This window comes from Tachyglossus aculeatus, chromosome 11, assembly GCF_015852505.1.
Source record: "Tachyglossus aculeatus isolate mTacAcu1 chromosome 11, mTacAcu1.pri, whole genome shotgun sequence".
Taxonomy (NCBI): domain Eukaryota; kingdom Metazoa; phylum Chordata; class Mammalia; order Monotremata; family Tachyglossidae; genus Tachyglossus; species Tachyglossus aculeatus.
The window spans coordinates 37773238-37794893 of record NC_052076.1 but is presented as its reverse complement, the minus strand read 5'-3'; the positions used below and the strand labels follow the sequence as shown (position 1 = coordinate 37794893).

The 21656-nt window shown below is 50.7% G+C and overlaps 1 protein-coding gene across 3 annotated transcripts in view; it reads right to left on the bottom strand.

Annotated features, from left to right (window-relative positions):
* Positions 1-1370: 1370 nt before the first annotated feature.
* Positions 1371-21656, bottom strand: part of ANKS3 (ankyrin repeat and sterile alpha motif domain containing 3) — a 45487-nt gene continuing 25201 nt past the window's right edge. For 2 of the 3 annotated variants that reach the window (XM_038754692.1, XM_038754693.1), the window contains exons 7-17: positions 20993-21154; positions 18886-19017; positions 16487-16599; positions 14932-15105; positions 13089-13213; positions 11995-12136; positions 6753-6925; positions 5258-5343; positions 3678-3755; positions 2423-2514; positions 1371-1602 (exon numbers count right to left, since the gene is read on the bottom strand). In XM_038754692.1, the coding sequence (XP_038610620.1) occupies positions 2435-2514; positions 3678-3755; positions 5258-5343; positions 6753-6925; positions 11995-12136; positions 13089-13213; positions 14932-15105; positions 16487-16599; positions 18886-19017; positions 20993-21154 (1265 nt within the window). In that variant the 3' untranslated portion in view covers positions 1371-1602; positions 2423-2434. Of the gene's footprint in view, positions 1603-2422; positions 2515-3677; positions 3756-5257; positions 5344-6752; positions 6926-11994; positions 12137-13088; positions 13214-14931; positions 15106-16486; positions 16600-18885; positions 19018-20992; positions 21155-21656 lie in introns of those variants that run through there. The other variant, XM_038754694.1, reaches the window with a different exon arrangement.

The window sequence follows — 21656 nt, the reverse complement described above, 5'->3', positions numbered from 1 at the left end:
CTGAGCGTCTACCATGTACAGAGCACTGCACTAAGCGCTTGGGAGAGTACAATACGGCAGTTAGCAGATACGATCCCTGCCCACACAAGCTTCCGCCCTTCGTTGCCTGCCTTTAAGTCCATTTTCTCACCATGACAGAACAGACCCTCCCATTCTCCGCCTGCTCGAGTTTTAACTATTAATTCCGCTACACGCTTAACCGCGAGCAGGAAAACGTGGTGGAGGTTGTGGTCCATGTGGTGATACAGGTGTGGTGTATTTAGTGGACACTACACTAAGCTTGTAGAAAGGGACTATGCCTAGCAGAGCTTTTTGTGTGTGTGATCTCAGGTGCTTAGCACAGTGTTCTGCTCACAGTAAGCGCTCAAATACCATTGATGGACAGGAAACAGTTCTGACAGCCAGATGTCTTAATTTCCTGATGACGTAGATTGATGTTTTGAACATCCTCTCTCTGTCCTTCCTCCCTGCCGGCACCCTCCTCTCATCTCTAGCTCCTCCTGCACACCCAGAGTCGGTGGGCCCTACCCCTTCTGCTCTTTAAAGCAGTGTCCCTCCCTACTACACAGTTCCTTTACCATCCAGACCCCTGAAGTCACGGGGACCTCAGGGCCAGACCGGACAGCCCATCGCTACCCTGGCCAAGGCACAAGAGCCCCGTGAAAGGGACAGGCACGACTGCGCTGGGCTCAGGTTGAAAGTTTAGGGTGGGTTTGGCTACGGACGACAACTTTCAACACCACTTAAGAGGCGAGGTGCTCCGATGGCCACTTACACAGCTGACGTGGCCTACGCCAAGGTAACCGTGGGCTGATCTGCTGATTCCTCTAAGCGATCCCTCCCCGCCCTACTCAGCTTATAGGGGCTTGAAGGGTCCTGCTGCAAGCACTTGGCTCTGGCAAGGCCAGGCCCCTTTGAAAGCTAAAACACCCCCCCGACCCCCCCATACATAGGTGTGTAGACATACACACCCGCTTTGTCCTCCTAGGGCTCCCGATGGCCCCAGTTGGGAATAAGGCTTCTGACGTGCTGGTATGATTCAAAGTGGATTTATTTTCTGGAAATTGAGGCAAACCGAAGTTTGGGTTCCCTCGTCAACAGCCCGCAAGGCCACACTGAAGTCCAGAAGTCTTATATTTTGGCAGAAAAAAATTAATCAAACACTCAACAGAGTCTGGGGGCTGTGTACTCTTGCAGGGGGGCTCCCACCATCACCAGTTCTCTGCCTCGGCACTGGCCTCAGTCAGCGCCAAGGGCAAATCCCTGGGAACGGGGATTCCGATGATGAATGGGATGAGACACCCCCTTCCTTCCCCCCGTCCACACTCAAAACCGCCCCTCCCGCTCCCTTCTCCCGCATGGGAGCCGCCGCTTCTTTTTGCTGCACCTCGTTCTCCAGCCGTTGGACCGGAGACGCCCTTCCTCTGAGGACCGGGGCCTGCTCCCTTGGGCCCGGCCTCTCCCGGGGTCCCCCCGCGGCACCCCCTCCCCGCCGGCCCGGTGGGGTGGCAGTCTGAGCAGAGGAGTGCCACCTGTCCCCAGCCCACTCATTCTTTCAGGCACACAGCTTCAGGGTGGAACGGTCACCCAACGTCGTGGTTCCTGACAAGGAGAAAAGGGTGAGGGCGTCAAAAGCAAAACCCGCCCCACGGGAGGGTCCCGACCCGCTGGGAGTGGAGGTCTCTAAGCGCCCGCCTGGGAGCTGGGACCGGACAGCGGCAACCTGGCTCGGCTGGTATTGCGTATACGAGGGGCCTCCGGAGGAGAGGAGCCTACCACCGCCTCCAGCATGGAGGACTTGCGGCGGCTAACCACGTCTTGCCCCCGTCTGGGATGCGGCAGCTTTTCCACCACCACTCCCCTCGTAGGGTCCCAGAACTTCAGGCACCATCGAGGGTCGCCTACCGGGGCGGAGGTGGGGAACTGGAAGATGCTTTGCAAGAGCTGCACAGGACAGGGCCAGAGGCTCCCCCCTCCACTCCGTCCGCTCCCGGTGGGCAGGGAACGGGTCGACCAATTCTGTTATATTGTATTCTCTCAACGCTTAGTACAGTGCTCTGCACACAGGAAGCACTCAATTGATACCGTTGATGGATTCTCTGTCCCGCCGGGAGGCCAGCACTGGCGACGTTTGACCTAGAAAAACTGGCAGAGAACCTCAGGCACCTGCTTCGCTCCTGCTCTCCCCTTCCCCTTCCGCTGGTTGGGTTGCTCTGGGGGGTTTGTCCGGAGCAGCGGGGGTAAAGGACGCAGGTGGGAGGAGGGGATGTCGCGGGCCGGGCCCCAACGGCGGACAGGTGCGGCACCCGCTTTCGGTCGGTTTGGGTCTGGCCAGCCCCGCATTTACGTCTCCGGGATGCCTCTCCTCCGCCCCGTGGATGTTTGCTTGGAAACATCCGGGCCCGGCTCCTCCCCCACTCACCATCTGGCACGGCTACGGCTCTCCCCAGTTCTGCTTGTCGTTGAGCACTCGCAGCCGTTCGAGGCTCCGGTTCACGGAACCCAGAGCTTTCCCTGCGGGGGGCGGAGACAGACCCAAAAATGATGGAACGGCCTCCTCTGCACCAGCCAGGGACGGACGATGAAGGGGCAACATTTCTCCCATTCTTGACGGGTGAAAACAATCCTAGTTTCCCCACCCTTCCCTCTAACACCAGCAGGCCAACAGCCTCTAGGGTTCTCGTAGCCCACCCTTCTCCTCTTACCCCTTCTCAGAGAGACTGCTACCTGTAGCCCACCCTTCTCCTCTTACCCCTTCCCAGAGAGACTACCTGCAGACCTTTCCCTCACCCCACCTTCTCTGGAAAATCCGTAAAGACTCACACATGGCCCTGGCAGAGTTTCCTTCCCTCAAGCTGAGAGCTTTTTCCTAAAGGGACCAACTTCCCATCCTTCCCTGGTCCTCCCTGAACTCCTTTCCAGTTCTTCACATCTCACTCTATTGTACCCGGCTGGAATCTGGTTTATTTCCTGCAGACCCCATTTGGACACTGAGCCCAGAAGGCCACAGAACCAGTGGTGATTGTGGAAGAAAAAGAGCCCAATAATGGGTCAAGGGGCGCAGAGGTCTACACCGTACTTGTACTGGTTCCGAGAACATCCTGTCTCAAGGGCAGAGACTTACCCTGCCCTCTCACTTCAGGGCAGACTGTCTGCTCAGCTGGGGGATAAAAAGCGATCGGTGATGGGGCAGATGTGGCTCAAAACGGAAAGGAAAGGCTCTTTGCTGCCCTGACTCAAATCCCAGGGCAGGAGAGACCGGGCTGTGGGCCAGGCCAGTACGAAGACGAACCCACGAAGAGACAGGGGTTCGGGTGCCCTGATGTTCCCTGTGCCCTCTCCCATTTCAGGGGAGATCTCCGGGTGTCTAGAGGAGGGCATTCCCTCAGGACCCCATACCCTCTTGACTGTTCACTGGCTGAGATCTCATCAGGGGGCTAATTCCCGGCTCCCGTCCTTTCATGGGGAATCACGGGGGGAAAAAACTCTTCTTACAGATCACCTCGCTGGAGTCCTCTTAAAGACTCGGTAGGAATTTCCTCAGGACCCAAACCTCAAGAGGCCCTTTAGCACTGGGCAGCAGGATAAGAGGCTTCCAGTAGGACTCTACCTCCCGCTCATCCCGAGAGAACGGTCAGGTGTGACTGCCCCCAGCTCTGCCCGGTCAAGTCGCTCACCCATCTCGCCTGTGCATTCCTCCAAAGCTCTGGATAGCTCGGGCAAGCTCAGGGACTTCGTTTGCCATCCTTCAGCATCTGAGAGAGCAAGAAAGAGACATGGGAAGGAAGGTGACTCCCTAAATCCTGGGTCTCTGGCACCGACTACTTGATGCCATTCGACTGAGCAAGAGCAGCGTTCCCTGCCGCTTTCTGCACCTCACCTGCCTGCTGGGTCAATCGACGGTATTTATTAAGCACTTAACTGGGTGTAGAGCCGACGAGAGGCACGTCCCTCCACCCTCAAGGGGCTTGGAGTCTAGAAAGTCATACTTTGGTCACACTCAGGGCAATTTTGGCCAGAGCAAGTTGCTCTGCCCTCCAAAAACTGAAACTGTGAGGTTCTCTCCCACAGACACGCCCAGCCTAGCCGTTCCCCGAGAGGCTGCAGCACCGGGAGAGAAGGCAGAAGACTACGGCAGAAAGGCTGCTTGAAAAGGTATGAAAATGTCCTCCTGCTGCTCATGTGCTCGTCTCTGTAGGCTCCAGTTGCCTCCAGCAGAGAGGCTGTGAAGCTCCTGGAGACAGACAAGCCACCTGCCCTATTTACCTGGGTAGAGGCGAGCCCTCTTACTGGTGGCGGCTTTAACTATTTTAAGTCACAATGGATTTGTGGACTTCAAGCTGAGATCCCCCCTCAGCGTGGCCTAGTGAATGAAGCACGGCCCTGGGAGTCAAAAGGTCCTGAGTTCCAATCCAGGCTCCGCCAGCTGTCTGTTGGGTGACCTTGGGTAAGTCATTTCATCTGTAAAATGGGGATTAAGATGAAGCCCCAGGTGGGACGTGGACTGTGTCCAACCTGATTAGCTTACATCTACCCCAGCGCTTAGTACAGTGCCTGGCACAGAATAAATGCTTAAATACCATTTAAAATAATAATAAATTTTAAAACCCTTTAACCCAAGTGCCGATTTTCTAAATGAAATCAATAAAATGAAGTAACGGGCTGAAATTCTTTCTATTTCAGTACTCCGGCTCTTTCTCCTGTCCTTTCTTGGGTAGCAGAAGATTGAGTTTTGGGGCGAATGAAAGCGGGGAGTGCAGCAGAACATCTCCAGAGGCTTTGCCAATCCAGGCAAGGGGACCTTGGGGGAGAGTTCCCTTCCCTACTATCTCATATGTTGCCAACTTGTAATAATAATAATAATGGCATTTATTAAGCACTTACTACGTGCAAAGCACTGTTCTAAGCGCTGAGGAGGTTACAAGGTGATCAGGTTGTCCCACGTGGGGCTCACAGTCTTAATCCCCATTATACAGATGAGGGAATTGAGGCCCAGAGAAGTTAAGCGACTTGCCCGAAGTCACACTGCTGACAATTGGCAGAGCCGGGATTCAAACCCATGACCTCTGATTCCAAAGCCCAGGCTCCTTCCACTGAGCCACGCTGCTTCCCAAGCGCTTGGTACAGTGCTCTGCACACAGTAAGCGCTCAATAAATACGACTGAATGAATGAATGGATCACGTGGCCCCCCAATAAGGGGATGCCCCCAGCCAGGAAACTTCCTTCCCACTCACTTATCCATCACACTCCACTTACCAGCTCCCCGCTGGGCCTTGGTTGGGGGGACACCGCCCAACGCATCCTCTTGATTCACACGGGTGGACAGCTCGGCCTGGCAGGCTCTGGAAAAGAGACGACCCATGAAGGAAAACCCTAACTTGCCCCGAGGGCCAGGAATGTTTCCGGCCCACTCAACCTTGTAAAGAGCCACTGGCCCTCTAAGTAACTGCTCCTGGTGTGTGGGTTGCCAGGGAGGGAGGGGAGGCTGTACAGAAGGCTGCAAGAACATTTCTGGGGTCTGGCTAATATCCCTGCAACGATTTGCAAGGCTGCATTCATCCCTGCCTGGCGGTTCGGAAGTCCCCAGTGCCCAGGGTTTAACTAAACAGCTGGTCTTCTTGCCTTTGGGCACCAATCCAGGCCTGCTCACTCAAGGTGAGCAAGTGTGCAGAGCAGCCATTTGATGCTGTTATATGAAGCAAAGCAAAGCAAGCGATCTGATGCAAAGCTACGAAGGCCCGGGCTCCACGTCAGGGACATAAAACAATTACTCTTATGAAGAGTTTGTAGGCTTTAACTCACTGCGAATCGACAAATCCCCTCATTTTTCTTGAGGGCCAAAGGAAAAGTCGTCTTTCCCTCAACCCACTCCCACCCCCAGAGGGAAAATGAAAATCACGAGACCCAAGGTTTTGTTGAGATTTTTCATCTTTAACCCCGAGTCACACTTGGGATCCCCTCATCTGGAGAAGAAAGCCAGTTTCCCTGATAAGTTCCCTGATCTCTACAGCCCCAGGCTTCCACTTATACATCCCATCAGGCGGTACATCCCTACCTGTTCGAAGATTTGGATATGGCCTTCGTGTTCGATTTCGATTCCTAAACTCAACTCTCTGCTCTGCTCCCATAAGCTTCAAAGCTCGGGGCATCAAGAGGAAAGCAGAGTTTCTGCCCTGACCACTAGCCAAATCTACAGAATGGGGGACTCCACCGTAAGTAACAAACTAAGTGCCACCTGGGACTTAGTTAGTCCCCTCCTTCCTCTCCCCCTCGTCCCCCTCTCCGTCCCCCCGTCTTACCTCCTTCCCTTCCCCACAGCACCTGTATATATGTACATATGTGTGTACATATTTATTACTCTATTTTACTTGTACATATCTATTCTATTTATTTTACTTTGTTAATATGTTTGGTTTTGTTCTCTGTCTCCCCCTTCTAGACCGTGAGCCCACTGTTGGGTAGGGACTGTCTCTATATGTTGCCAACTTGGACTTCCCAAGCGCTTAGTCCAGTGCTCTGCACACAGTAAGCGCTCAATAAATATAATTGATTGACTGATTGATTGGGACAGGTAAGCCTGTTTGGGGCTGGACCCACTATGGTGCCGGGCTGGGAATCTTCAAGCCCTACACCAGATCAACTTTGGGATGCAAGTCCTAGCACTCCAGCATTCCTCTCGGGAGCCATCCTGGAAAGCCCAGCCCCAGGCCCAAGAGGGATAGACTTTGGGAGTCCAGCCGGCTCTCCTTACCTGAGCTGACCCAGGAGCAGCTCGATGTTCCGGGTGGCAGCCCACATCTCTTGCAGCTGGAGGTGGACGTCTTTCCAGGCCCCGTTCTGCTCCATCAGGCAGCTCTCAACAACAGCCCGGAGCTCTTGCTCCTGCGACACCTGTCCTTTCATCACTTCCACTTCCTCGCACCGCTACAGGAGGAGAGAGCAGGGCTGCAGATCAGGGGCGGAGGCGGCCTGGGGTAGGCAGACCCTCAGTTGCATTTTACAGGGCTCGGATTTCCCCCTCCCTCTGTGGTTTGGGCGGGGGCGCTGACTGGAAACCCTGTCAGAACCTCTGGACAGGAAGGTGGGTTAAGAGACAAAGCTATCAATCAATCCAAGTGCTTAGTACAGTGCTCTGCACACAGTAAGTGCTTAATAAATATGCCTGATTGAATGAATCCATCAATCTATGGTTTTTATGTGTGCAGAGCGCTGTACTAAGTGCTTACGAGAATTCAACACAACAGAGTCGGTAGACGCGTTCCCAAGTTATAAATTAGAACTCCTGTTTGTGGCAAATCCATTCTGAAAGGTCACCAATGCCCGTTAAGTCCCCAGGGCCAATTAAGGCAGTGTCACCTCAGACCTTTCTAGAACAGTTCCTCCCCAGACAATCTTGCCCTGTCCTCACCCCCCGGGGGGGAACTCATAACCGTCTCTTAGCTAGGTGGGCCCTTTCTCCGGGGCGACACAGTGCAATTAAAGAACCGTCGCATCATTTGGCAGATGGTCCATTCCTTCACCTCTCTCTATAGGGCTCATCTGTAGAAAACTGGCTTTTCTCTTGCAAACTCCCAAGAAGGAGAAGGGGGAATTTTATAAATGAGAAAAGATATTCAGAGACGCAACTCAGCTTGTCCACGTAATGGTCTGGTGGGCAACTGGCCAGTAGCGCCCTCCGGGTCCCCTGAAGTGATTCGTTTAGAATGTTTTTCGGTCCAGGAAACTTGAGTTTTCTACTGGTGCAACCCACCAGATTCAGCTCAAATTATTTGGATCAAGCCAGGGTCTCTTGTTTCTTCATTCTGAGACGACGGAATGAGAAACGCTTTGAAAACCTCGTTCCCAGTCGGGGCCACACGAGTCCTCCCGCTTCAGAGGAGGGGTGGGATAGAAACGGGTGAGGCCTTGTGGAAAATGATCGAGAAAGATCATTCTCTTTCCCTCAGATGTATGCTTGGAGCTATTTCCTATTTCTGGGGGCCCGGCTTCCAGGGCAGAAGTCAAGTACAACCCAGGTCTTCTCCATGCAGCCTGGAATTCACTGCCTCCTTCGCTCACCCTCCTAACAATCACCGAAATTTCCAGACCAAAATTTTTACGGGGCCTAGCAGAATGATCATGGACTTCGGAGTCAGAGGGCCAGTTTCCTAATCCCAGCTCTGCCACATGCCTGCTGTGCGACCAAGGGCAGGTCACTTGACTTCTCTGCGCCTCAGTTCCTTTTCTGTAAAATGAGAATTCAATATCTGTTCTCCCTCCTACTTGGACTGTGGGCCCCATGTGGGACAGGGACCGTGTCTGACCCGATTATCTTGTATCTACCCCAGGACTTGGTACACAGTACATACATACCTTTGTTAGACTGTAAGCACCTTGTGGGCAGGGATCCCATCTACCAACTCTATTGTACTGTAATCTCCCAAGGGCTCAGTAATAATAATAATAATAATGATGGCATTTATTAAGCGCTTACTATGTGCAAAGCACCATTCTAAGCGCTAGGGAGGTTACAAGGTGATCAGGTTGTCCCACGTGGGGCTCACAGTCTTAATCCCCATTTTCCAGATGAGGGAACTGTGGCCCAGAGAAGTTAAGTGACTTTTTTTTTAATGGCATTTATTAAGCGCTTACTAAGTGCAAAGCACTGTTCTAAGCGCTAGGGAGGTTACAAGGTGATCAGGTTGTCCCACGTGGGGCTCACAGTCTTAATCCCCATTTTACAGATGAGGGAACTGAGGCCCAGAGAAGTGAAGTGACTTGCCCAAAGTCACACAGCTAAGTGGCAGAGCCGGGATTTGGACCCATGACTTCTGACTCCAAAGCGCGGGCTCTTTCCACTGAGCCATGCTGCTTATTACAGTGCTCTTCACAAAGTAGGCACTCAAAAAACACCACTGATTCACTGGAACTCAAGAATGCTAAATCCAGGGCCCAAATCTACTAATGACAGCAAATGCTTTCATTGGGCCTGTGAAAACGGGACACAAACTGATGCCGTTTCCTGCCCTTTTTTGGTATCAGACTCACAAGAGAGATCCCATCCGCTGTGGACTGAAACTGCACTGTGGTTCTGGGGGAGGTGAATTGTGCCCAAGTGAAAAACAGGATTACAGAGGGATGGTCTAGAGGAAAGAGGGTGGGCCTGGAAGCCAAGAGATTAAGGTTCTAATCCCAACACTTCCACTGGCCTGTTAAGTGATCTTGAATAAATCCAGGGCTCTCTTGACCTCAATTTTCTCACCTACAAAATGGGTTTAACCCATTTTAACCCATATATACAGGTATATACCTGTATATATGTATATATGTTCTACTCTATTTATTTATTTATTTATTTTATTTGTACATATCTATTCTATTTATTTTATTTTGTTAGTATGTTTGGTTTTGTTCTCTGTCTCCCCCTTTTAGACTGTGAGCCCACTGTTGGGTGGGGACTGTCTCTATATGTTGCCAATTTGTACTTCCCAAGTGCTTAGTACAGTGCTCTGCACATAGTAAGCGCTCAATAAATACGATTGATGATGATGATGATATGTTTGTACATATTTATTACTCTATTTATTTTACCTGTACATATCTATTCTATTTATTTTATTTTGTTAGTATGTTTGGTTTTGTTCTCTGTCTCCCCCTTTTAGACTGCGAGCCCACTGTTGGGTAGGGACTGTCTCTATATGTTGCCAACTTGTACTTCCCAAGCGCTTAGGACAGTGCTCTGCACACAGTAAGCGCTCAATAAATACGATTGATTGATTGAAGACACCTGATCTTTCTTCTTCTGAAACAGTGAGCTCTGTGTGGGACACGGACTCTGCCTGCGACAGTTTTACTGTATCTACCCTAGTGTTTAGCACCTATAGTTTAATATATATTACATTTACTCTTGTTGGCCCTGCCATTAGTTCAGTGGAAAGATCACAGGACTAGGTATTAGAAGACCTGGATTACAGTCCCACGCCATTTTTTTTATGGTATTTACTAAGTGTTTTACTTTGTGCCTGGCATTGTACTAAGCAGTGGGGTAGATAAAAGAGATAACTGGGCTGGACACGGTCCTTTTCCATACAGGTCTCACAGTCTTAATCCCCATTTTACAAATTAGGTAACTGTGATACAGAAAAGTGAAGTGACTTGCTCAAGGTCCCACAGCAGATTAGCGATGGAGCTGGCATTAGAACCCAGGCCAGGCCCGTGCTCTTTCCACTAGGCCACACTGCTTCTCTAGTATCTCCTGGGATTATGCCATCAGCGGCCAAGGTTTACAACCAAAGATCCACTTAGGGTGTCCCTTGAGAGGACAGGTCCGGGGGAACCCTGAAAAACAGCTAATTCACCTCGGCAGCAAAGACCAGAGTGGTTACCACAGCAATCTGCTGCTGAGGCATAGCAATGGCCCCCCCCACCATGGTCGATGCCCCCCAAACAGGTCTTGCTCATAAAAAAAAATCTCTGTGACTGTTCAATGTGCCGTACCCATGCCCATCTATTCGCTCATTACAGTTTCCGCCCCAGTGGGAATATCCCTGGCAGGGAAGAGAGAGTGCAAGTGACACTGAACAAACCACTACTGCTACAATCAATTTCTCTGCAAAAGTTCTTGGTCTGAAGTTCTTGGTCTGGGAAGGCCAGGAGGCCTTCCCAGACTGAGCCCCTTCCTTCCTCTCCCCCTCGCCCCCCTCTCCATCCCCCCTCATCTTACCTCCTTCCCTTCCCCACAGCACCTGTATATATGTATATATGTTTGTACATATTTATTACTCTATTTTACTTGTACATATCTATTCTATTTATTTTATTTTGTTAGTGTGTTTGGTTTTGTTCTCTGTCTCCCCCTTTTAGACTGTGAGCCGACTGTTGGGTACGAACTGTCTCTATATGTTGCCAACTTGTACTTTCCAAGCTCTTAGTACAGTGCTCTGCACATGGTAAGCGCTCAATACGATTGATTGATTGATTGATTGAAGTCTAAGGGCTGAGGATCACCCGTCGCTCTCAATGGGAGACTCCCCTTTTTTAATTTTCTTTAACAGCGGTCTTGGTTCAGAGCTGGAGTTGATACAAGCTAATCAGTTCGGACACAGTCCACATTCCTTCCTTCAATTGTATTTATTGAGCGCCTACTGTGTGCAGAGCACTGTACTAAGCACTTGGGAAGTACAAGTCGGCGACACATAGAGACGGTCCCTACCCAACAACAGGCTCACAGTGCTTGGGTAGTACAAGTCGGTGACATATAGAGATGGTCCCTACCCAACAACGGGCTCACAGTCTAGAAGGGGGAGACAGACAACAAAACAAAACATGTGGACGGGTGTCAAGTCGCCAGAATAAAAGTGACTCGCCCAAGGTCACACAGCAGACACGCGGCGGAGCCCGGATTGGAACCCACGCCCTCCGACTCCCGAGCTCAGGCTCTTTCCACTGAGCCACCCTGCCGCCCGACCCCGGGTCTCCCGCGGCCCCCCGGGCGGGTCGGTCACTTCCCACATGGGGCTCACAGTCTTAAGCCCAATTTTAAGATGAGATAACTGAGGCAAAGAGAAGTGAAGTGACTCCGCCAGGGTCACATAACACCCAAGTGGCGAAGCCGGGATTAGAATCCAGGTCTTTCCGACTCCTGGGCCCGGACTCTATCCACTGGGCCACGCTCCTTAAACAGACATTATTACTGTTACGTGACAGAGAAGTTCCCTCCGAGCCTTTTTGTCTCCAGGCTAAATATTCCAAATTCCATTTGAGTAGCACCACTGTGGTGTCTCCCCACTGAACCTGTGTCCTCCACACCCCTGCTAAATTGTGGTGCTCAGAACGAGGCCCCCCATTACTCCAGTAAGAGCGTGGCCAGGTCGAATGGCTCTTTTCCGGGCATACCAAACCAGCTTTTTTGCCTGGATTCCCACGAGGGTGTTTTTTTTTTTTTGTCATCGACCCCCGATCGACTTGTAACCCGACCAACCTCTCAAATCGTTTTTTGCCCCCAAGACCCAAACCTTGTGCAGCTGAATGGCCAGTTCCTGCATTTCGGCTTCAAGTCGGTCGGCGTAAGCCAGTTCGAGGGCGTCGCTAGGCGGGTGGGCGCCGCTGTGCCACCGGGCGATGGCCGAGGTCATCTTTCTCTTGGGCCCAAACAAACTGTGGGGGGCATTGGAGGAGAAATAGGTCAGCAGCCATCATCAAAAACGAGCCTGGGGGGTGGGGGTGGGAGACACTTCCCTTTAGAAAGTCCCTTGTGTTCTGCCAGTCTCGGGGGCCCGCCTTCTCTCGTGCCACACTGCCTCCTGATTGCTCTGCCTGTTGTTACTTCCCAGATTTAATGCTGCAGAGCTGAAAACGCTTCAAATATTTTGCTACAAGACACGAGAAGGATTTGTGGCCAGCCCGAGTCCTCTCCCAGATCATGGTGACCTCAGGACTGACTAGCCAAGTGCTGATCCCCGACAGTCACTCTGGTCTCAGTCACCTCCACCTACCACATGTCTGGCTCTGACAAATGTATTCATTCGTTTACCAAAAATAAATAAAAAAGGATCATCATCATCATCAATAGTATTTATGGAGCGCTTCCTATCAATCAATCGTATTTACTGTGTGCAGAGCACTGTAGTGAGCACTTGGGAGAGAACAATATAGCACAGTTGGCAGACATCACAATGAGCTTACAGTCTAGAGGGGGAAACAGACATTAATATAAATTATTTCTAATACCCCAATGCGTCCATTACCTCTTCCCGTGTTAATTCTGACAAATTAAGACCCAATCTTGCCCTGAACATCTCAATGCTGCAAAACGAGAACCTCACAAAGACATATAGCGTGGCTCAGTGGAAAGAGCACGGGCTTTGGAGTCCGAGGTCATGGGTTCAAATCCCAGCTCTGCCAAATGTCAGCTGTGTGACTTTGGGCACGTCACTTAACTTCTCTGTGCCTCAGTTACCTCATCTGTAAAATGGGGGTGAAGACTGTGAGCCCCCCGTGGGACAACCTGATCACCTTGTATCCTCCCCAGCGCTTAGAACAGTGCTTTGCACATAGTAAGTGCTTAATAAATGCCATTATTATTATTATTATATGGGCCAAGACTCACGTGATGCCTATTTCTTTGAGATCGCTCTCAGTGAGGGTCAAGAAGATGCGGAGGTCCACGTCCTGCTCCTCAAACACCTGCAGGTACTTCAGGCAACCGATCTCTTCCAGGAAGCTTGCGAGGTCCTGGGACCCGTTGACGGAGAGAAGAGAAGAAGAGTAGATATTGTTGTCAAAAGACAACGGGCAACCACAAAGCCAGGACAGACTTTAAGCTCCTTGTGGGTGGGAATCGTGTCTACCAACTCTCTTGTACCGTACTTTTCCCAAGCGCTTAAAACAGTGCGCTGTACATGTAGAAGCTCGATAAATACCACTGACTGACAGTCTCGGGTACCTGAGGCAGCTCTGAGCTACTTTCTTCCAGAAGATGTACGCTTCCCAACAAGCAGCTAAGGCTTCCAGAAGAGAGGACTGAACCTATAACCCGCCCAAGTACTTCTAACCCAGACAAACACCCGCCGTCTTCATCCACGGTCCAGGGAAGGGCGGTGAACTGGCCGTGGCCCTCTCCTGGGCTCCAATTCAAGGCCAGCCTCAAGTGACATCTGGAGGGACCGAATCTGCCACATGACAATGAAAGGTTTCTCTGACGGCAGCCAGAGAAACTCCACGCTGGACGTCAAAGGTCAAAAAGAGGGAAGGAAGTTGCTACTCAGAGGAATAGGAAGCAAAGGCTCGATACTGTGAAATGTTAGGCAGAAGTTTTTAATGGCTGAATTAAAACTCATCCCTTTAATAAGACCTTCCAGCTAGAACCCACTGGATGGCCTCAGCAAGTCAGGAAAGATGAGTCCAGCAGGAAGCATCCCGAGGGAGGCTATGAGGGGTAGGGAGAGGGGCTGGGAGGGAAGAATGGTTTCGGGCTGAGAAGACGCCAAGATCATCAGGCTGGTGGGGGGACCACTCATCCCTTTAATAATACCTTCCAGCTAGAACCCATTGGATGGCCTCAGCAAGTCAGGAAAGATGAGTCCAGCAGGAAGCGTCCCAAGGGAGGCTATGAGGGGTAGGGAGAGGGGCTGGGAGGGAAGAATGGTTTCGGGCTGAGAAGACGCCAAGATCATCAGGCTGGTGGGGGGCAGGCTAGCCAGAGAGGGAGCCTCAGGTGAGGGCAGAGATTGATAGCTGGCTCCAGCAGACTGCCCAGGATAATGCGGGGAGGGAGGATGACCCTACAGGAAAGTTTATCGGGAGAGGAGGAAGTGACCCCTAGCCAGGAGCTGCTGTTTATGGCCCCAGGGCATTTTAGGGGAGGAGGGCAGGGTCAGATCGGAGGGAAACAGCCGAGCAGGAGAACCCGCGATGAAGCGTGCATTTGTGCAGGGGAGGGAAGTGGCCCGAAAGAAAGATCACCACTGAACTGGGAAGCAGCATGGTCTAGTTGAAAGAGCACAGGCCCTGGGAGTTAGAGGACCTGGGTCCTAATCCCAGCTCCATCACTCATTTGTTGAGTGACCCTGGGCAAGTCATTTAAGGTCTCTGTGCCTCCGTTGGGCACCGAGTGGGACAGGGTCTGTGTCCAAACTGATTATCCCAGCGCTTAATATCGTGCCTGGCATATAGTAAGCGCTTAAATACCATAAAATTAAAAAAAAAACACTGGAAAAAAGGTCGGGATCTCAGAGTACAAGCTTTGTCCTTGTCTAATCTTTCTAGGGTCAAAAATATACCAACTCCAGGCCAAAATGGACTTACGAGCTGACATTTCACTGTCATCTCACCAAATGATAAAGCACTAAAAGAGCAAACCAGAGTCTTCCCAAAGAGGCAAGAGGCCGTTTCCCAAGGACCAAACAATCCCGGTGGGCTTGAACTCGGATTTCTGCCATGACTTCTCTTACCTGGGGGCCTGCAGAGTGGCTCAGCTGAGACTTGGGGATGGTGGCAGGCTGACTAGCCATCGCAGAAGCCCCTGTGCTATGAGGCCACTGGTTGTCACTGCTGTAACGACTCTTAACCTTCAGGTAGCTTTTGGCCTGCTTGCGAACGGAGCTCTTGTGGATGTGGTCTGAGTCCTGGGAGACAGAAGACTTGTGTCTAGAGATTGCAGGGGAAAACTCAAAATTGTAGAGTCTCTCTCGGCAGTGGCTTCACTGAAAACTTAGGAGCAATTCACTACTGCTTCAGAGCCCTGGTCTGAAGCTCTCAGATCTCCAATTCGGGGGAGAGGGGGTGGAGGAAGGTCTGCTATCCCTCCCCTCTTATTCACTATAAAAAAGGAACAAAAACAAACAGCACGAATCTGCACAGTAATGATTCTTGGGTCTTCCTTCCACAGGGCTGAGAACTCTTTCAGTATATCCATTCCTCCTCTCTGGGCCTCTGTGGCTCAGAGAAACCACCATCCTCATGGGACAGAGGAAAGGTCTTGGTAGTAGTGTGGCTCAGTGGAAAGAGCCCAGGCTTTGGAGTCAGAGGTCATGGGTTCGAATCCCGACTCCACCACATGTCTGCTGTGTGACCTTGGGCAAGTCACTTAACTTCTCTGCGCCTCAGTTACCTCATCTGTAAAATGGGGATTAAGACTGTGAGCCTCACGTGGAACAACCTGCTCACCTTGTATCCCCCCAGCGCTTAGAACAGTGCTCTGCACATAGTAAGCGCTTAATAAATGCCATCATTATTATTATTATTATAATTATTCTCTGTGCCTCAGTTACGTCATCTGTAAAATGGGGATTAAGACTGTGAGCCCCCAGTGGGACAACCTGCTCACCTTGTAACCTCCCCAGCGCTTAGAACAGTGCTTTGCACATAGTAAGCACTTAATAAATGCCATTATTATTATTACTATTATTCATTCAATCACATTTACTGAGCGCTCACTGTGTGCACTGCACTGTACTAAGCACTTCTACCTACTAGAATTGCACTCTCCCAAGCACTTAGTACAGTGCTCTGCACCCAGTAAGCACTCTAGACTGTAAGATTGTGGGCAGGGAATGTGACTATTTATTGTTGTTCTGTACTCTCCCAAGCGCTTAGTACAGTGCTCTGCACCCAGTAAGCACTCAATAAATATAACTGAATGAATGAATGCCCTAAATGCCATGGATTGATTAGCGACTTGCCAAATTACAAGATGGGCCCTTTCAAACCTGAGCCCAGACCAAAAAAAAGATTTCAATCTCCAGGATGTCGTCAACTTGTGTTGCCAACTTGTACTTCCCAAGCGCTTAGTCCAGTGCTCTGCACACAATAAGCGCTCGATAAATACGATTGATTGATTGATTGATTGATGATTCTTCAGTAGAAACTCCGGGAAGTCCTGGTTGGAGAATGCTGGGTTCCCCATCAATACTAATACCACTAAAGCTACATTCTGCTAACACAAGGGCAAGAAGGGGGAAAAGAAGGGAGAAAGAGAAGGGAACTGGCAAGAAACAAAATCCTTACCTCATTGCTCTCCAAAGAAGCCTCACTGCTGACCCCGAGGGCTTTGGCTAGCCCCTCACTGCTACTGCTGCTGCTCCTGATGGTCACTGGGTTGGTGCCGAAAGCATTCTCCTCTGGAATGTGACAGATGAGTCAGAGACATGGATGACTGAAGTGACTAAATTGGATCCCCACCTTTAAGCTTATGGCAAAAATCAGTCAAAGCACTAGGGGACATTGGAACACTGTGGAGAGCTGGGGGTGCCATAATAATAATAGCATTTATTAAGCGCTTACTATGTGCAAGCACTGGTCTAAGCGCTGGGGAGGTTGCAAGGTGATCAGGTTGCCCCACGGGGGGCTCACAGTCTTCATCCCCATTTTCCAGATGAGGGAACTGAGGCACAGAGAAGTGACTTGCCCAAAGTCACACAGCTGACAAGTGGCGGAGTCGGGAGTCGAACCCATGACCTCTGACTCCAAAGCCCGGGCTCTTTCCACTGAGCCATGCTAGTAGCCTCCCAGGTGCATGTCCGCAATCCTGGGCACCTCGTTTGTTTTACTGCATCTGCACGGTTCACTTTAAAGCACGCTCACCCCTACCTGGGAGCCTCCCAAAGGCATGATGGAAGGGAGCCTGGCCTAATGGAATGAGCATAGACCTGGGAATCAGGGTCCCTGCAAGTCACCTAACCTCTGTACCTCGGTTTCCTCAACTGTACACTGGGGATAAAATACCGGCTCTCCCTGCCTCAGACCATGAACCCAGAGGGAGATGGGATACTGAATATCTTGTGTCTACTCCAGAGCCGGCACGGTACTTGCAACGGAGTAAGTGCTTAATAAGCAGCATCGTTATTAGAAGAGCTCCATGCTTCACCTTGCTCCGTCAGCCACGGGACCGGGAATGGGAAAAGGGTGCTTCGGCTCTAATCTCCAGTCGGTTCAATGTCAGTACAATTTGAGGTAAAGGGGGCATAATAAAGTAGCTACTAGATATACGTCTTCTAGCTCTCTTCCCCTGCCCACCTCACCTTGCCCAACCCAGTGATCCTGACACCCATTTTTTGGTGGGGGACAGGGAGTTCCTCGGGGGGATGTCAGGATGAAAAACATGATTAACACCTGGTGAGACGATCTCTCACTGCATCTTCTATCCCCTCAGGTCCAAATCTTCCCTCGGCTCCGAAGCGTGAAAACCTTGTAACTTCCCTAAGACTGCAACCCAAAATCCCTGCTCCGGCTCCTCTGCGCACCGATGGCTGCAGGAAATCCAGGACCTGGCACACCCTGGGGCATCCTAGTGCCAGCTCGGGACTGCACCATCTGAGGGCCAAAGGGGACCAGAGGGGAGCCCAGGCCGAAAGAAATGGAAAAGCTCGATTCCAGTGGGGATGGCACATCGTGTACGGTCCTCCTATCTCAGTTACCTCATCTGTAAAATGGAGACTAAGATTGTGAGCCCCATGTGGGACCGGGCCTGTCTCCAACCTGATTAGCTTGTATTTACCCCAAAGCTTAGTACAGTGCCTGGCACCTAGTACTCAGCAAATACTGTAACCAAAAAAATAATAATAATGAAGAAAGCCACTCACGTGCCCAACTTTGGCTCTCAAGCAGCAGTGTTCCACAGTCCTGGGTTGCGGTGGCCCACATGAAAGGAGGGGGTCCAAAGGAGGCCGCTCAGGCCAATCCAACCGGACTTGGCTTGAGATGGCCCAACCCAGCACTTCATCATCATCAATCTTACTTATTGAGCGCTTACTATGTGCAGAGCACTGTACTAAGCACTTGGGAAGTACAAATTGGCAACATATAGAGACAGTCCCTACCCAACAGTGGGCTCACAGATCACTTGGGCCTGTCGGTCAAGTCTTCTAGACTGTTGAGCCCATTGTTGGGTAGGGACCATCTCTATATGTTGCAAACTTGTACTTCCCAAGCATTTAGTACAGTGCTCTGCACACAGTAAGCGCTCAGTAAATACGATTGAATGAATGAATGAATGACCATGCAGCACTTGGCTCTCTCTCCCACTCAGGATGACCAAACTGTTCCAGCTCATGAGCCTATGTGATTCGGTCCATTCCTGGTCTCCAAAGGGGGATTCTTGGTGAAGGGCCAGAATTCCAGGTCTTGGAAAAACTCAACCTCTGGAAAGGTGGGGACAGCGAGAGGGGGACGGAAGGGCGAGGAGGAGCTCCCTAGAATCAACTATTGATTGCCAAGCACTAAATTAAGCACTGGGGTAGGTACAAGATAATCAGGTCCCACATGGGGCTCACATACTGACTGACTGATCCTAGTAACCTGGAAAAATGGTCCCCACGCTTAAATCCTTCGAGGATACCAACCAGTTCATCCCAGCAGGAAGAACATCCAATAGCAACTGTGGAGAGAAGGACTGGACAACGCCTTACCCCTGCTGCTGTTGCTTTCCACATCCTGTTCGTTGATTGGAGAGGTGACATCTCGGAAGCAGAGATCCTCCCCGTCAACACTGGCACCCTCAGTGTTGTTAAAGGTAACGTAGCCCTGTGGAGGCATCTGCTCTATGTGCACAAGACACAAAGCACATCACATGAAATGTTACATTTCTGGTCCACCCCACTTGTCTTGAAGCGCCTTTCCTGACAACTCCTTGAGCACTGAATTTTGTGGTATTTAAAGGAGGAAGATACTGCTCTACCCATTGGGAAATAGACAATATTTCCAGGCTTGACACACACCAGGAAAGATCACAAAAGATGTTATTATTGCCATCTTGCATCTCTTTCTGCTTATATGGTGTTAGTAAACTGGAGCTGTCCCTTCTGTGACTGTGGATATACAGTGCAGTCACACTCACAGATTCGTGGCAGCTCATCTGCCTGCATCAAAAAAAACAACAAAAAAACCCCAACAAAAAACAAAACAAGCTAACCAACCAAACACACAGCTAGAAAAGCTGAAAGGAAATAGGCCTGGAGTCGATTTTTTTTTTTACTCTGGCTACGAGCCCCAAAAAAAGAAGACAAGAGGAAAAATGCAAACCTATGGGTGACTGCCCTTTGCTCTTATTTTTGGTTTTATTTTTTAAAATGGTACTTGTTAAGCATTTACTATGTGACAGCTGCTCCACTAAGCACTGAGGTAAGTATAGTACAAAGCAGATCGGCCACAGCCCCTGTCCCAACCTGGGATCACAGTCTGAATTAGAGAGGGAGAAGAAAGTAGGTTAATAATAAAAACTATGATATTTGCTTAACGCTTACTATGTGCTAATCATTGTACTAAGCTCTAGGGTAGATACCAAATAATCAGGTCCCACATGGGGCTCACAGCCTAAGTAGGACTGTGTCCAACCTGACTGATTACATTGTATCTACCCTCAGTGCTTAGAACAGTGCCTGGCACATGGTAAGCCCTTAAATACCATTTTAAAAAACGGCAGGAGGGAGCACAATACTGAATCCCCATTTTTAAAGATGAGGGAGCTGAGGCACTGAGAAGCAGACTCGCCCAAGGTCATGCAGCAGGTAAGTGGAGAAGCCGGGATTAGAAGCCAGTTCTCCAACTCCCCGCCCCGTGCTCTCCCCACTAGGCCACGCTTGCTCCTCAGTAGGAACAATCCCCCTGCAGTTACTTCCCCCTACGGAGGTAGTAAGGAAGGTAATGAAGGGTTCTCGGAAGGAAATGAGGATCCAACCAGATACACCATCGATCCCCTGAAGAGGCTGGTCCCCAGGCAACTACCTTACTTTAATACGAATCTTCACCCCCTTCTCCACCATGGAGCCACCCAGCCAGCTTTGTGAAAAATGTCCTTTCTTCCATTTTCCAGTTTCAATGCTTGGAAAGCGGGGACTTACCATCGGATGAAAAGACACAAAGGAGGTAAACATGGAACCCGTTTTCCCCTGAGGCACTGAAATCCTGTTCCCTGAATCCTGGCAGTTCTAGCCTCCTGGTACAGTTGTGCGGCATCGGGCTATTTGGCCCTTTGGGTCAGGGTGAGTCGGACACTTCTTGGTACAAGAAATAGGACTCTCTGCTGGAGAGACCCAGCCCGATTCAAACTTCTTCAGCTGCCAGAGGTGAAGTGGCCAGCTCTGCGCTGTATACTTCTCTCTCCCCACCTCTCCTCCCACCCCAAGCATATCCAGCCTTAGGGAACAGCAGAACAAAATGCTTCAGGTTGCCAACTGTGGTAAGAGAGAAGACCTGAGAAATGGGACTTTAATGTGCTTTCCCTCATTATCTAGACTTAACTGATACTAGCAATCCCCCTACTCCCTTCAGGTATCGTACTGATCCTTTTCATTGTCACTGGGAGATGGTAGTGAGAAGAGCAAATGCCCAAGGCTCAGATGGACAGCAACCGGGAATGACTTTCGGCTGCAGAGCCAAAATGTACTGGCTTCGGGGGCCCATTTCCCGGCTTAGGCAGGTTTCAGCAGCCCAAGTGATCAGCCCAAACCCTTGAAGACTACGTACAGGTGAACATCCATGCATCTGCAATGGCTGGATTTCCCGTCCCAGACTCACCAAGGCACGACTGCCGCTTCCCCACTCCGATGCCCACAGCGGTGATCTTGGCCAAGGCCTGAGGCCCCTCGTGGATGCTCAGCCCCTTCATCTTCCGCGCAGGCCTCGGTCTCTGGGGGCTGGCGCACGACTCGTCCGACGAACTCAGATCGTCGTATTTTTCTGTGGGCCAAACACCGAGACTGAGATGGCCGCTCCCAACTCATTGCCTGAAGGAACGGAGAGCGGCGGTTGCCCCTGGCTTTCCTCGGCAAGGTCACCGACGCGGGGCTGGTACAAACAGGGTCAATACACACAATTCACCACCCTCTCGAGACCAACATGCAGTAGAGATTCAAAAACGAGGGATCTCCTTGTTTTGGGGCTTGAACCGGGGACTAGGTCAGTCTCTAAAGCAACAATCCTCTCTTTGGGCCTTGAGACACGCTCAAGGTATCAAGGAATGGTCTTCTCCTTAATCAATTGTAATTACCTAAGCGCTTACTGTGTGCAGAGCATTGTAATAAGCACTTGGCAGAGTGCAATATAACAGAACTGGTAGACACATTCCCTGCCCACAATGAGCTTACAGTCTAGAAGGGATACAGACACCAATATAAATAAATTATGGATTGGTGCTTGAGTGCTGTGGGGCTGCGGGTGGGGTGAATAAAGGATGCAAATC